Here is a 15,034-nt window from a genome sequence, read left to right as displayed (position 1 = left end):
CATCTAAACAACAGGTATTTTTAGGGCATTATCCAGCCTTATAAATATGTATATTCTGCGGTGGTTACAGATACTTTTATTAACATATCAGGCTAAATAGTTTGTATGATTTAAATTTACCGTTTCATGGTTGTAATAGTTTCTCTTTTTTCCTCCTTGTTTTCAGTTAGAAGCCATACAGTTAGAAACGAAAGTTTATTTCCAAATATGTCCTATTCAAAGTGTGTTTACAATAAAATGTGTGTGACAAAAAGTAATATTAATTAAACATTAGTATTTTTGTCATATCCTCATTCAGCAATTTTATTCTTCAGATCCTCCTTTCCACCCTTGTTGAACTGTGCATTTTAAAACAATAAAAATAAAAGATGAGACAACTTCAGCTTTAGTTTCCTCAACTCCACTGTCACTCTAAACTGGAATCCTTCCTTTATGTTGTGAACGTAGCTCCTTAGTTTTGGCATCATAACAATGATGTGGTTTAATATCTAAAATGTGTTTTCTGCTGGGATGTTAAAGAATGATATGCCCTAAGTAATAGTCAAAATTCCAGTAAATATATTTACTAATCCATGATGTTCGCCTCAACATAAAATCATAAAATCAATACTTTATATTAGTCCTTAGATGTTAAATAAAGTTACTAGTATGTAAATGAAGATACCTATATAAGTATAAATATTTGTATCATACTGTGGGAGAAATGACTAGTTACTGCTGACAGGCTCTGCATTTCTTGCTGACTGCTGGTTATATTGGTTTGTAGGCATTTTTAAATGTGACTGGCAGTGCCAATAGGTGTAAATATATCAAGTAACATATTGTCCATGTTGGCTTACTATATGAGCAAGTATGTCAGCAACACCCAAACTAAACCACGACAATACAAGCAAACAGTTGTGAATATCTGCTCATCATAGTAATCCCTGTGCATGAAATACTGTCACAACAACACAAAAACAACAACAGCAAATGAAACATCTGTTACTGATTCAGCAATATTTATTAAATCCAGCTATCATATGTATAACAATGTGATACAAGCTCTAGGAATCTTCATTCCTAGAGCTCTTAATACTTTTGTTTATTTATTATTTACAGTTTTATTGATATATTTGTTACAGAGGGGTCTTTTTCATCTTTTGCTTTTACTGTTCTTGAAATATCTCCTAACTTGTTCCTGCCAAATGTGACAGTGAAAAGCACTGATGTTTAGCTCGGTGCTATGAAGCAAAATCATTCAAACCCAGTTTTTTCACTCAAAAGTTCTCATAAACAGACTCAAAGATGCCTTCATCCTGGTATTCACCAATTTGCTCCACCTATGGAGGACAGAGCAGGAGACGGAGAAGTTATGGGTTTTATGTTGACATTAAATATTTCACTATTGACATCAAACATTTTAGGTTTGCTTTGCTAAAGAGTACCTTTTCTGGGGATTTTGCTCGCTCCTTGTCATTGTTGGCAGCTGAGTGATCCAACACGTCATAAATAGACCTGGGCCGAGGCTCCAGACTCTGCCCGAGTTCAAGAATGATTAACCAAACTAAACTCATAAAACCATCTCAGATGGAGAACAAAAAGAGATGAGTGAGAAAAAATTGATGCTTACAGCATAGAACGAAGACGACTGAGCTGCTGCCATGTCCATGTTGTCTTCCTCTTTTTCTGTCTCCTTCCTTTCTTCTGTGTTCTGCTTCCGTGTTCTGCTACTGGCCAGAGATCCAGACTGTGTCTCTTCCTAGTTGGAAAGAAGTTCTTTGGTCACAGGCTAACATGAAACAGATGTAGAAGACGTATCCCTCTAAAATGTTTGTTTTTTCTCATATATATGTTTATTTGTATGTATGTGTCTGTAAACATTCATGACTGTATGTAGCGTGCACACACATAAATTTGGGTATATGTTTTTTTAACAGTTACAGGTTAAAAACACCTTATACTTTATTTATTATCTATTTAGCATATAAACTCAACATGAACATTAACTTTAATCCCAATCCACAGTCGAATAGGGAACAAGTACAATTGATTGAAGTTGTTCTGTTTTGCATGGGCTGCATGGTGGTGCTATTATTAACACTGCTGCTCTGTCCTATGAACGTGCTGTGTTTATAACCAAATGGGGCTTATCTAAATAGAGTTTGCATGTTCTCCTATTACATGTGTGGGTTTTCTCTTGGGATTCAAAGTCAGTTTTTCTCTGACTGTTCAAAAATTTGGATGTTTCTAAATTAGATATGAGTGTGTGTCTACGTGTGGGTGTGTACCCCCATGTTTTTTTTTGTTTTTTTGACTGACACTGTACCTTTCTAAATGCAGGAAAATTTGCACAGGTTTTGTAACATCACAGTATGAGACAAAAAGCCACACTTTTATCTTGCAATGTGGGTTTCTTAATTTCTGCGCAGCACAAATCTTACCCAATGTCCTCTGAAGACATACACAGAGGCAAACACACTGAAAACCAGCAGCACGCCTGTGAAGACAGCCATCATGAAGACCTCTGTGTAGTCCGGCTTCTGCGGCTCCCTGTAGGCTTTAGATGGAAAACACACGTGGTCAGGCTGAGCTGGAATGCAGCAACTCCTGGATGGCAGAGGCTGACTTATAGATTCCCCATCTGGTGGGAAGATATTTATGATCAAAGAACTTGTTGCTCCTGGTGTCACCAAGTTTTGACAGAAGGCATTTTTCAGTTTTGAAACTAGTTGTTTTCAAAAACAGAATGGGCTCAACACAATCAAGTTGAGAATCTGCCTTATGGTTTCATGCATAAAACAAAGTGTGTACTCTCTTAAACCAGTTCTGTATTTTCGGGATTAGAGTTGACTTAGGATGACAAAATCATTTAAAAACTGGTCGTATGGTGGCTAACATTAGCTCAATCTTTTGATACAAGCTCCTTTGGAAGATTGAGGACATAGGGAATGTGATTTACTTAGAGATGGAAGTTGGGCAGCAAATCCAGTTGAAGTTTTAACTTTAAGAAACAATTCCACCACTGTTTGGCTACTATTGCTCAGCTGCTGACTAAGAGGGGGGATTATTTACTGCTCCATTCCCAGCATATACATCTGCATGTTAGAGAGTGCTGTGTTTTCTATGACTGTCCCTATACATCTGGTGTACTGGCAGGCTGGTAGCTTTGATAATCAAAAAAGAAGAGAAAGAAAATTTTATTTCACTATATATTTTAAATATACACTTGTTAAATGACAATGTGTTGCTGGGTACTTGCTTCTTCTTCTTGAAACTTAGATGGAAGTTGAAACAGTCCTATAATCAATGGATGTTTGTTTATGTGTTTGGATAAAAGGAAAACAAAGGCTACATTTACATTGGTTTGAAAACTTGAACCCTTCTGTGTTTGTTTCACAAACATTTGTAATACAAGTTTCACTAACATCATATTTGCTGGAGTCACATTCAGAGGAACTGGTTTTTACGAAATCAAACATCTTGTAGACATGTGAAACTCTATGTACCCTGATGTCTTTTTAATGCTTACCTGTCACCCGAAGAAACCACTTCACCTCAGCCGAATTAGACTTGCAACTATAAAGTCCTGAACTACTCAGGTTTTTCAGATTCAGATGTATGTCTTCATCCCCTATTGTAGGGTCGATCCTAATTATATATATCTCTTGTCCATATGGGTCGTAGCATCTCAAATATTCAGAAGTTTGGTTGGCTGTTTTATGGATGATGCCATCAACACTGAGCTCTTCGCCGGAGAAGGCCACAAACACATCAGTGTTCAGCTTTATCTCTGTAATTTAGACACAAAAGAAGTTCACATTCTTGCTAAATAATGAGATAGAAGATGAATAAGACTCTGATCAATTAGCTGACAATTTCTAAATACTTCATGCTAAATACGTTATGCCATCTGAACATTCTCACATTTGGTCAAGTTACAATCTCAACTTTCAATGCATTTTATTGGGATTTTACATGACAAAGCAACACAACGTAGCATTTTGATGTGGCAGAAAATAATGCATGGTTTCATGTCAGTGGATGGCAGGACCAAGTTCAATCTCAAAACGGCTGCATATTTCTGAATTATACCTCAAATAGTCCTCAAATGGACAGAAAGAGGCTGGAAATGCAATTTTCAAGTCTCTCTAGGATCACCCTGTATTTAACTCTATTATCAGTGACAAAGTTGCTTGCGCCTGCTGAAGAAAATCACCCCCATGGCATGGTGCTGCCACCACCATGCTAAGCTGGTGGAATGCTGTGTTCATGGTGATGTAGGGAAACTTAAGTTTAAAATTTTCTCTGACCAGAGAAAAATAAATTTGGATGGATTAAGGTAAACTGCATGCAGCATGCCTGTATTTATGGAGTGCACAACTAATAGTTGTCAGCAGATCACTCTATGAACCATGGATCTCTGCAGCTCCTCCAGAGGTATCAAAAGCTTTTTGGCTTCTTTCCTGATTAGTATTCCATTTGCCCCTCCTGTCAGTTTAGATAAGTCACTTGCATATGTTGGTAGGTTTGCATTAGGACAACACTCCTTCCATAAGCTGTTTACTGTTTGTGACATTGTTTTATAACTCTGCTTTAAACTGTACTACTTTCTCCCTCACTTGTCTGCTGTGTTCCTTGGTATTCACTGAGGTTTGTTCACTAATATTATCTAACAAACTTCTGAGACTTTCACATAACAGAATAGATTTATATATCAAATATTAATACTTAGATTAAATTACGCAGAAGTGGAAAGTATTTACTCAGAGAAACAACTAGTTGCATTCAGTTGTTTGTAGTATTATCAGAGTAAAGAGAGCTGAATCAAAATGTCTGCTAAGCTTCTCATTTTCACTTTGAAATAATGTTTAAAATTATAAATAGCTTTCTTTCTTTTTTATTTATTTAACTTTATTTTTCCCTCCAGGGGGTCTTTTGTGGGCTCTAGTGTCCCTTATATGACAGTAGGCTGACAAAAAAAGGGGGAAGACATGCGGCAAATGTCGGTCGAATCTGGGAATCGAGCCCGCGACGGCCGCGTCGAGGACTCAAGGCCTCCAAGTGTGGGTTGCGCTATCCCCGATGCCACCACAGCATGCCCCCTTATTTAGCACTTTTATGTTGTTTTATCAAGTCAAATTCCAAAAACGTTGCCTGAAGTTTGTGTTTGACAAAATATTTATTAAAAAATATTTATAAGAAACTGTAAACTGCACCAAACAAGAATTACTTTACCATATTAAATCTAGGTTTTAATTAAAAAAAATTCTGATCCATGAAAAATTTTTTTTTTTACATTTTTATGACATTTACAAACCTTAGAAGAAAGTTAAAAATAAGTAATTGTGACTAATGTGATATTAATCAAATGCATAGTTGATGAGGAAGACATCACCCATGACTTCTGTAGTGATCTAAATCGGCCTATGCAATATTGAGAAAGCATTTTTACAGTCTTACCTATTCCATTCATTCCTTTACACACAGAAGGGAAGGAAAATAGAAATATCCAAGCCAAAGTAAGGAAGAGATGCCAGAAGTATTGAGCTTCCATGTCAGGGAAGTAATTAGCTGTCTGGACGGGTTTACGCCAAATGTCTCCTCTCTCTTCGTCTTGGTGAACAAACAGCAGTGGGTTTCCTGACAGCAACAAAACCATTACTTCCTCAAAAGATTGTTTCAATTTTACGGAACCTGCTTCAACTGGACATTAAAGGGCCAGAACACAAACTTAATGAGACCTTCCCTCTCTGACAGCTTACTTTAAACACAAAGGCCTGATTCCTGATGTGGTAAAACAGACGAGTTTCTGGCTGTTGCATTTCAGTCAATTTCTAGGGGTGAGTTGCAGTGTTGGCTTTCTACCACAGTGAGACAGTGTTGGAGGAATAACTGTGTGAGTAGGCTCATGTGGTTGGGGCGTCTGTGTGTGTGTGAGGTTGCAATTTTACTTGTGTTAATATGAACCAGGTTCTTTCATTGATGTAGCTTTCTCATGAGGTTTTGGGACGCTGGAAAATAAACAGCAGCAGTTTTCACGCCCATGTTCATTTGGTGGTCTTGTTTTTCATCTGACCTCACTCCTCCTCTATCTCCCCTCTGCTTGACTTTTGCACCACATTTTTCTCTGGGGGCACTAATGGGCCAACTCTGACCTCACCTCTGCTGCAGCATGAAAACAGACACATGAGCTGGAAAATCTTCTGGATGCCAGGAAAACATTTTGTTTTTTAAATTACACATTTAATGCAATTGATCCTCTCCTCTTCTTCTTTTCTCTCCCCCTTTTTGGGAAATAAATTGAGCAGATGTGTTCATAAAAATGCAGTTGAATATAAATATTTGCTGCACTAAAAAAAAAAAAAACTTAAAATGGTGATACCATAAATGTGTACATACCACAGTCAAAAGATAGTGTTTTTGTCAAGCAAATTGTGCAAGTGCAGGAATCTAGTTTTATAAGAAACAGACCTGGAGCACATGCAGCAGGCTGTGTAGATCTATTGTACAGCTGGATTTTGAGGTGAATTGGCTGAGACCTCCTCAACCAGGAAGAATGACAATCTCTTAAATGTTGTCCTCTTTCTTGAAAACTAAAATGCTTTTGAAAAATAAAAAAACCTCGCAGTAGAATGATAGACTTTCAATATTTTGGGGGGTAGCTTTATTACTTTTCCATGATTGAGTTGCAGCAGATTGCTTCTCTAAGGCCTCTGTTGATGTATTGTGTGTGCAGCTTTATATCAACACACACCTGTGTGCCCCAGACCATCAAACTGCTAATACATATTTGCAAAGACAGTTTTATGATTAAAAGCTTATACCTGCAGCCTCCTGTCTCAAACCCTATGTAAGCACTAAGGCCATATTGCTTTCATGTATACAACTTCTTATTTTATTTTTTGTTAAATTATAACATATTTGAACTTCTTGTATGTTTTTGTACAACTTGATTAAATTTGGCTCAGTTTATTACCTAACAAAGACTGAATCAGCTTTTGACAGCCTCATACACAAAAAGCACACAAAAGAAATCTGTGCATCTTTAAACATTGATCTATCCCTAAAGGAACATTGAATAAGAATAATAAAAGAATGCATTTGTTCATGCACAAGATCTGGTAAACGCCAGTTTCTATCTGGGGCACAAAAGAAATTAGTGTTTTTATTTACTCCCTCATTAAATGTCCCTTAAGGGGCTCCATCTATTTTTGTGTAACCTTTTTTTAACAGTAATTAAAAAGGTCTAAATCTGTTAGCCTGCAGCTGAGTGATATTTATAGTTTAAATTTAGATTAGATTAGATGCCCAGGTCCCTCTTGCAAATGAGATCTGGATCTGGAGTTTATGATAAAAAAAAAAAAATGCTACTATTTTCCTTATGTCTAATTGCATGAAATTAAGTTGATCCCAGCTTTGGAGAAAATATTGTCAGCAGCACATGTTTAAAGTAAATCAGACATTAGTGAAAAGAAACTGTGCTGTACTATATTAGTACAGAAAGTTTATCACTTTGTACAGCAAAATTAAAGCCTCTACTTCAACTGCAACTGAAAAAAGATGATGAATACAAGGAGAGAAGAATGTGAGGCAAATCAGGAAAACGGTGATCTGTAACACATCTGGCAGCAGCTGTATAGCAGAGTGGGTGTGTGTGTGTGTGTGTGTGAGAAAGAGGGAGAGTCAGAGGTGGGCGTGTGCTGAGGTCTAAAGATACCACAGCTCTCAAAGCCACCACATTATAGACGTACTTCAAGGTGTACTCAGATAAACAAGACTGTGTGGACTGTCATAACTCCTCTGTGGACCAAGGGAGAAAAGACGAGAGCATCAGAGTGGATCACAGGCGGATCACAGACAGAGAGGAGAGAAAGTCTTACAGTCTCATCATCATTGCTTACAACTGTGAGTATTCCATCATTTTTTTCCAAAACAGCTTCCAGCTCCCCCCGCCTCTTGATTCTTACGTAAGTTTATGAAAAAGCTTCAAATTTCACAGCCACAAAACTTAACCACCGCAGCAGAAGATAACTTCTTTTGTCACTGTTTTGCCTGTGTTTCCAATTAGTATTACTCAACAGCAAAATATTGAGTCACCAGTTTATTATTGTCTTTGATGGAACCAGAGTGTGCCATGGATGGAAGCCATTTGATTTTAGCTTTTAGTTGTCGTCCTGCTCGGTCACCTGCCTGTAACCTGTTTCTTCTTTTTCCACTGTCAAACATGGAATTTAAAAATATTTTTTTGTCAGATATGAGCAGAACAGACAAACAGACTAAATATTTATAAAATCTGAACCTAGTCATAAAGTCTAATTCAAGTGATTGGAGACAGACAAATATGTTGATTCAACTTGATCAAAGCCGAGTCCTACAAGTATCTTTGGTGTTTCATTGTGTTTGTTCCTCAGTATGTTTTCTTGCTCTGTCATATGGAGCAGCTTTTAGCTTTTAGTTTGATAAAGTATAAAAAACCTTGCAAAAAGTGTCATTTCACTAGATTCTTTTTTCTTTGCAATTTACCACAATAAAACCACAAACATTCAAGGTATTGTGTATCATTTTAATAGATATTGAGACATTACAGTGTAGCTACGTGGAGGGAAAAGGATACATGCTGTCCATGTGTTTTGGATTTATGTCTGGACATTGATTAGGTCACACATTAAACTGTGATCAGTTTTCTGTTCCTGTTGAAGAAAAGCAAAACCAACACCAAGACTCGTCCACCATGACATACCATCCTAGTTTTCTGGCATGCATTGTGTATTACACAGAGACAGATGTTGAAAACTTTACCTGGATCTGCAAAGGAGTGCCAAGAGATCTGGGATGAGTGGCAGTGCTGTCTTATGAGGTTTCTGTTTCATTATTGAATTGTTGAGAAATGCTTTGAGTGGCTGTCAAAAAAAAAAAAAAAAAAAAAAATATATATTTATATATATAAATATATATATATATATATATATATATATATATATATATATATATATATATATATCTTTAATGTGTTCTGCTTTTTAATAACTAATTTTAATTCTAAAAATCTCCTTTTACAGAATATAGGTGTATTTTTCATAGCCACTCACTCTATGCTGTCATGGCATTAACATATTACTTATGTGACTGATTTGGTAAAACATATATATTTAAGAGACGTTTTACTGCACAGTACTTTTTACCTTTATTTGACTAATATTTCTGGATTCTCTCACTGTCATGGGTGATTTCACTAAATGAAGAAAATCATGTTTTTACAACAAATGCACCACTCAGATTTAGGTTAAAGTGAGACGTCTTTTTGCTTTGTTGTTTTAATGATACTTTCTGTCTGTTGTGCCTATTGTGCTGTGATATTGATCTTGCATCAGTATTGGTAAAACTTAAACTTCTTCACTAGTATTCTCTGACAAACCTCTGAGGCCTGGGAAAATTGGAGAAACTTGTTCACCAGTTTGAGCCAAAATCATAAACGTAAGACCCTGAAAATAACATTATATGACAGCATTTTATCATCTCATCAATTACTTTTTCCTCCTGTGGAAAAATTTCAGTGAAGTCTATTCACCTCTCTTACCTAACACATTAGATCACATATTTTGGACAAATATTATAACTGCATGTTTGAATTACAATAATTACCAACCATCACTTAGGGTCAAGCATGCCTTGGTGGTGAGGTAGCAGTAATGTAAATAAATGTTGGCACATTTGTTTGAAATTGGATTATGGAATCTAGCTCAATCAAGGAAGTCAGGCATTTGTAGTTAAGATTACATCAGTAGCTTTTTATGATATGCTAGATGTCTGACAGAGGAAGAAGCGGAATACAACAAAAACAAATTAACATTGAGTTGCTTCAATCTTGAAAGTGAAAGTTAGAAGAATCTTCCTTCCTTAGATGGGAGAGTACACCAGCACACTATAGATGTAAGGCATACCAGGCTACACATCCCGTTGTCTGATTTTCCATTTGAATCAAGGTAAAATATTTCTTTATTTTAGTTCTTTAAAAGGCTGCTTGAGATATTTTATTCCCCCACGCATGTAAATACTTAATAGAACTGCTTGAGTCTCATGCTTGACAGCTCTATGATTTTATTTTATTTTTTTCTCTAATGTGTCTTATTGTCTCATCCAATGAAAAAACCCTAAAAGATTATAGTTTATTTTCAGCAAAATGCCACATAAAGCTTTGTTCTTCTCTTCATATCCCTCTTTTCAAAGGACATCATCTGACTCCTGGTCATGGCCCTGTTCTCTGTGTTGATGGTGTTGACGTTGGTTGCCACAGCAACAGAGGCCCGAGCAGGCAGTGAGGAGAATGAGTTGGATTACGGGTACTGGAACTACAGAGAAGGAGGTATAAATTTATGACTTTCAGAGACCATAAATCACAGAGCAGCTAAATGAAATGCAGCAAAGTGTCCAGATGAGCTCTTTGATATATTCAGACTCGTTGTCTGAATGGAAACCTGATGGTGTCCTGCTCTGGTTTCAGCTGACAGTGTTAACGTGGCCTCAGTGCGCAGTGTGACCAGAGTTTTGGACGCCTGGGGGAAACACATATTCAGGGAGATAAAGACTTTACTGCACTCTCAGCCCAGCACTCTGCTCCCGGACTACTCCAGGTACATTTTAAAACAGGGGCGCCTCAAGAAAGTTTTTGACAGGGTGGCCAGATGGGGGTCCCAGAAACACTGAAATTAACCCTCAGGAGGTTAAGTTGCTTTTAACATATTTCAGGCTGATTGAAAAATGCTGTCATACTGTGCCTTGCAACATTATTCATAACTTTTGGAAATGTTTATATTTTGACACTTTACATCCACAAAATTTATGGCATTTTTTATTTTAGATTTTATGATAAACCATGTTTTTCTGTACAGTGTGGTGTGGATTTGTATTCAGCCACATGAGTCAATGCTGTATAGAAACACCTTCCACTGTGGCTGTTTCTAGACATTTTGGCTATTAATCTATACTAAATAGTTCAAGCTCAATCTGACTATTTGTGAAAATATATTCAGAAGTCATTGCACAAATTCTGGTCTTGGTCTGAACATGTATATTCTTTGAGACAAATCTTTCCATTGTAGCTGTGGTTGCATGTTTAGGGCTGCCATCTTGCTAGAAGTTGAACTTTGGTTCTAGGTTCAAGTCTTTTGCAGTCTAAAATGTTTTCTCCCAGAATTTCTCTGAATTTAGCTCAATCCATCTTCATATAACTTCTGACCAGCCTCCTTTTTCTCATGATGGTGCCACCACCCTGTTTTACAATTAGAGGGGACAGAATGTCACAAGGTTACACATCAGGCAAGCAAAGGGGAAGATTCAGAAGTAAATGGAGCTTATATATTAGATCCTGTTTAAACACTGTCTGGAGCTGCACCAAATTAAACTCCCTGCCCTATTTCCAATTTTTATTCTTTGACTATGCATTTAGGTATTTCACACTCTAATGTGCAGTAGAGTACCAAACTCAATTGCACATTAACGTGACAGCCTGCATTGTCACCATTTGGAGCAACTGAGCACCCAAACTATTTAGCAGATGAACAAGCCAAAAAGGGAAATAAAAATGACTTCATTTTCTTCCAGCAACAGCAGTTTCCAAATGTTTACTGAATGTTGTTAAAAGGAAGTGATGCAACGCAGGAGTAAAGCTGCCTCAAGCTCAGGACTTTTTTAAATATGTGACTTGGATGAAATTTTAAATTAACAGATATTTTCCCAAGAAGTAAACTAAAGCATGCCTCATTTTTAATTATCTAAGATGTTATTTGAGGCCAAATTTAGAAGAACTGTTCAAAACAAAAACTCTTTTGGACACGGTGTCAATATTACATAAAAACAGCACTGCATGTTTTGGTATGAACGTCCAGCTGACCTTTTCAAATTCTTTAATACATTTTATTTTTGTAATGGGACAGCTCAAATTAGGAGATGTTTTTAAAGTAGAATTAAAAGATTTCATAAGTTCCACATTTTCACTCTGACACAAAGCTCTAGGTCTGTAGAGGCTTTAAGTCTTTCATGGGCTCTTTGTATTTTGTTTCCATGGATCCACATGTTTTTGTTTTCCTGAAGCTTTTCCAAAATAATCATTTTGTGATTTTCTTTGAACTTTAGCTACTTTTACCTCAAAGTCAGTCCAACACCTGACTGTTTTCAGATGAACATTTTATTTTTTTCTAACTCTTTCTTTTGAATCATTCGGATATAAGATATTCCTGAATTTATTAGCTGACGTTGAGATTAAAATAGAAAATAAAAAAATATATAAAAAAGATAAAGCACTCACATAAACATGCAAGTAGCAGTTAATGATTTTTTAGGCCATGTTCTCCCTGGTTAGGAATGTACTTTATATGTGACGCTGCACCTCCACTGTTTTTCCTGCAGAGTGCGCCCTCTGTCCGAGTCTCTTAACGACCTCTTTAGGGAAGTCTCCCTGCTGCGCCATCGCATCGCCGAACTCTCTCATCGCCTAGCAACGCTGGAGCCCTACCTCCGTCGCCACGGTTACCGCGGGGATGACATGGCGGAGGCGGGAGGCGGCAAAAGGGCTAGGATTCTTCATGGGGAGGCCACCATGCTCGCCCGGTACGCCCCTGAGAGCAGAGTGACTGCGAGGGGGAACGGGGTCGTGAGGAGAAAGCGGGTGAGGGTGATCAGGAACAGAGGTGCTGTTTCAGAGTGAGGGACAGAAGACTGGACCGCGGGAGGAAAGTTGTATATAATGAACTGTGGAGTCTTTTTATGTGAAAGTATGTGCAACACGCTCAAATGCAATCCTGAGATTATGAGTTGTCATTGTTTGATTCGACAAACTCTGTAGAACTCCATAATACTCTGTTTGTTTTAGTATGCTGGATTCCAACAAGTTCCAGTGGCAGGGAATGTAATTTCACAGCTCCTTTATTCACAAATGTGATCAAAACAAACATTTAATTTTCTTACTGAAGGACATTCAGGATATTTGATAACTAAAATACCCAAAGATCAATAAGCTACGGTCGAAAGACTGATCTGCAATTTTCTTGCTCCATGGTTGCTATAGACAGATATGATCCCTGCCTAACTACTGGTGTTATTTTTCAACTTTTACTGTTATCAATATTATTTTGAGTGGTCTTTTAAAAAACTTTTGAGAGTTTTTTGTCTTATTTTACATTTTTGTATTTTAAAAATTAAACCAATGAAATGACTGTATGGATGGATACAATCAAATAGCTTCTGTCCTGTTTGTTTCACTTAGACAACAAAGATATAATGAAAAGTAGAATTCTTTCACAGTTTTCTCTGAAATAATTTTGCAAATAAACTCAATGTATTCATTTTATGTTGACTAGTAGTTTTTCTGCAAATAAAAATGGTGGAATAATTCATCTAATCAAAATGGTCTTAATCTGTTTTCACTATTTCCAGAAGAGTTGCTGTCTTCCGATGATGGACTGCAAAGAAAAATTATTACCAGCACTACGAACGTGTTATTATTTTGTCAACTATAAATATAGTAGTCTAATAAACTTGCTTCATGTAATATGTTAATTATAGTTTGATCATTTTTAACCCTTTAGAGTCAGGATGTTAATTAGGTTCTACAGTTTTGAATTAAAAACAAAAATACAGTTTTTTATAAAATACAGTTGATACGTTTGGTAATTCTAGCTGAACGAAAATAAGAGAACAGTCTAATTTAACCTCAGATGGTGAGGAAAAAAGTGTGTATCTTTTAATTAATTTAGTGAATGTAAGCTCTTGGTTTTAACTAGATATCTGCAGGAGAAATTGTGCACTAAAAATAGGTCCTGAGTCGATGATTGGCAGCGACATTGATTTGAGTCCATCATTCGCAGTCTGGAAGGCCAAAATAAAAAATGTGAGCATCTTAAAACATGATGTAAAATATCATATATTCAGATTCTTCCAATTTAAGCAACTCAATCTTCACTACTATCTGAAATTTTAACATCAAGCATTAGTTAATCTTTGGGCTGCACAGTGACGCAGTTGGACCTTCTTGCCTTGCAGCAAGAAGGTCCTGGGTTCAATTCCCGGTCCGGGGTCTTTCTGCATGGAGTTGAATGTTCTCCCTGTGCATGCGTGGGTTCTCTCTGGGTTCTCCGGCTTCCTCCCACAGTCCAAAAACATGACTGTTAGGTTAATTGATTTCTCTAAATTCTCCCTAGGCGTGAGTGTGTGTGTGAATGGTTGTTTGTCTTGTATGTCTCTGTGTTGCCCTGCGACAGACTGGCGACCTGTCCAGGGTGAACCCCGCCTCTCGCCCGGGACGCAGCTGGAGATAGGAACCAGCAACCCTCCTGACCCCATTAGGGATGAAGGGTGTTCACAAAATAGATGGATGGATGGATAGTTAATCTTTGGAACTTTACTGTAAGTTGTGATATTAAAATACTTTCATATATGTAATAACGTTACTACTTGTTTCGTCCCAATTTTCCTAAAATGTTACAATGTGTTTTTAGATTATGCACTTAGAGAGTCAGTAAGGGCAGATGATACGCAGCAGAGAGATAATCTATCAACTGGCATCTCTCATTGAATTGATACTAAATGTTCCACTTCTCAACACAATCTCCTTAAAGGATAAGGTGACATTTTTTTCACACATCATGGAACGGGCCATGAAAGCGTCCTCAGGGGAAGAGCTGATATAAATCTTCAGTCGTCTGATTGAATCAAGTCACAGATTCCTTTTTAGGATTGAAGTGTTTTCAGATCTGGTTACATATCTTTTTTAAGAAATAAAAGATATGTAATAAACGAACAAGAGGTGGAGATGTTAGAAAGCCATTATTGGTAATTCTTATAATTTAGAATAGTAACTTTAGGTTGAAAATTGGTGCATTAGTATGGAAGGTCAAAAGTGCCACAATTCGGTATCACAAATGAAACAACAGATTATCTTTAAATTGTGTCATATATATTCAAAATAAACAAGAAATACAGTTATCAAAATGTTTCACACCTCCAGTAGATTGGATTTAAAACCAGGAAGTTGTTTTTATAAGGGAATGAAAAGGAT

At 36.8% G+C, this 15,034-nt stretch overlaps 2 protein-coding genes across 3 annotated transcripts; one reads left to right on the top strand and one right to left on the bottom strand.

Moving 5' to 3' along the window:
- Window positions 1–12: 12 nt before the first annotated feature.
- Window positions 13–5,766, bottom strand: si:ch211-243a20.4. Of its 2 annotated transcripts, none has more exons than XM_044113728.1 (6): window positions 5,443–5,766; window positions 3,512–3,772; window positions 2,424–2,623; window positions 1,613–1,741; window positions 1,428–1,517; window positions 13–1,322 (listed from the first exon to the last, which is right to left on the bottom strand). In XM_044113728.1, exons 1-6 carry the CDS (start codon window positions 5,639–5,641, stop codon window positions 1,260–1,262), a joined length of 942 nt encoding a protein of 313 aa, XP_043969663.1. In that variant the 5' UTR covers window positions 5,642–5,766; the 3' UTR covers window positions 13–1,259. The 2 variants fall into 2 exon arrangements, with proteins under 2 accessions (XP_043969663.1, XP_043969664.1); XM_044113729.1 differs by having other exon boundaries at window positions 2,424–2,539.
- A 1,942-nt stretch (window positions 5,767–7,708) lies between these two features.
- si:ch211-243a20.3 (uncharacterized protein LOC100151507 homolog) lies at window positions 7,709–13,384 on the top strand. The gene is made up of 4 exons (XM_044113730.1): window positions 7,709–7,887; window positions 10,210–10,345; window positions 10,484–10,613; window positions 12,388–13,384. Exons 2-4 carry the CDS (start codon window positions 10,231–10,233, stop codon window positions 12,683–12,685), a joined length of 543 nt encoding a protein of 180 aa, XP_043969665.1. The 5' UTR covers window positions 7,709–7,887; window positions 10,210–10,230; the 3' UTR covers window positions 12,686–13,384.
- Window positions 13,385–15,034: the final 1,650 nt, after the last annotated feature.

This window comes from Gambusia affinis, linkage group LG04 (genome assembly GCF_019740435.1).
Source record: "Gambusia affinis linkage group LG04, SWU_Gaff_1.0, whole genome shotgun sequence".
NCBI lineage: Eukaryota > Metazoa > Chordata > Actinopteri > Cyprinodontiformes > Poeciliidae > Gambusia > Gambusia affinis.
The sequence above is the reverse complement of the archived record's forward strand: the minus strand, read 5'-3'. Positions and strand labels throughout refer to the sequence as shown.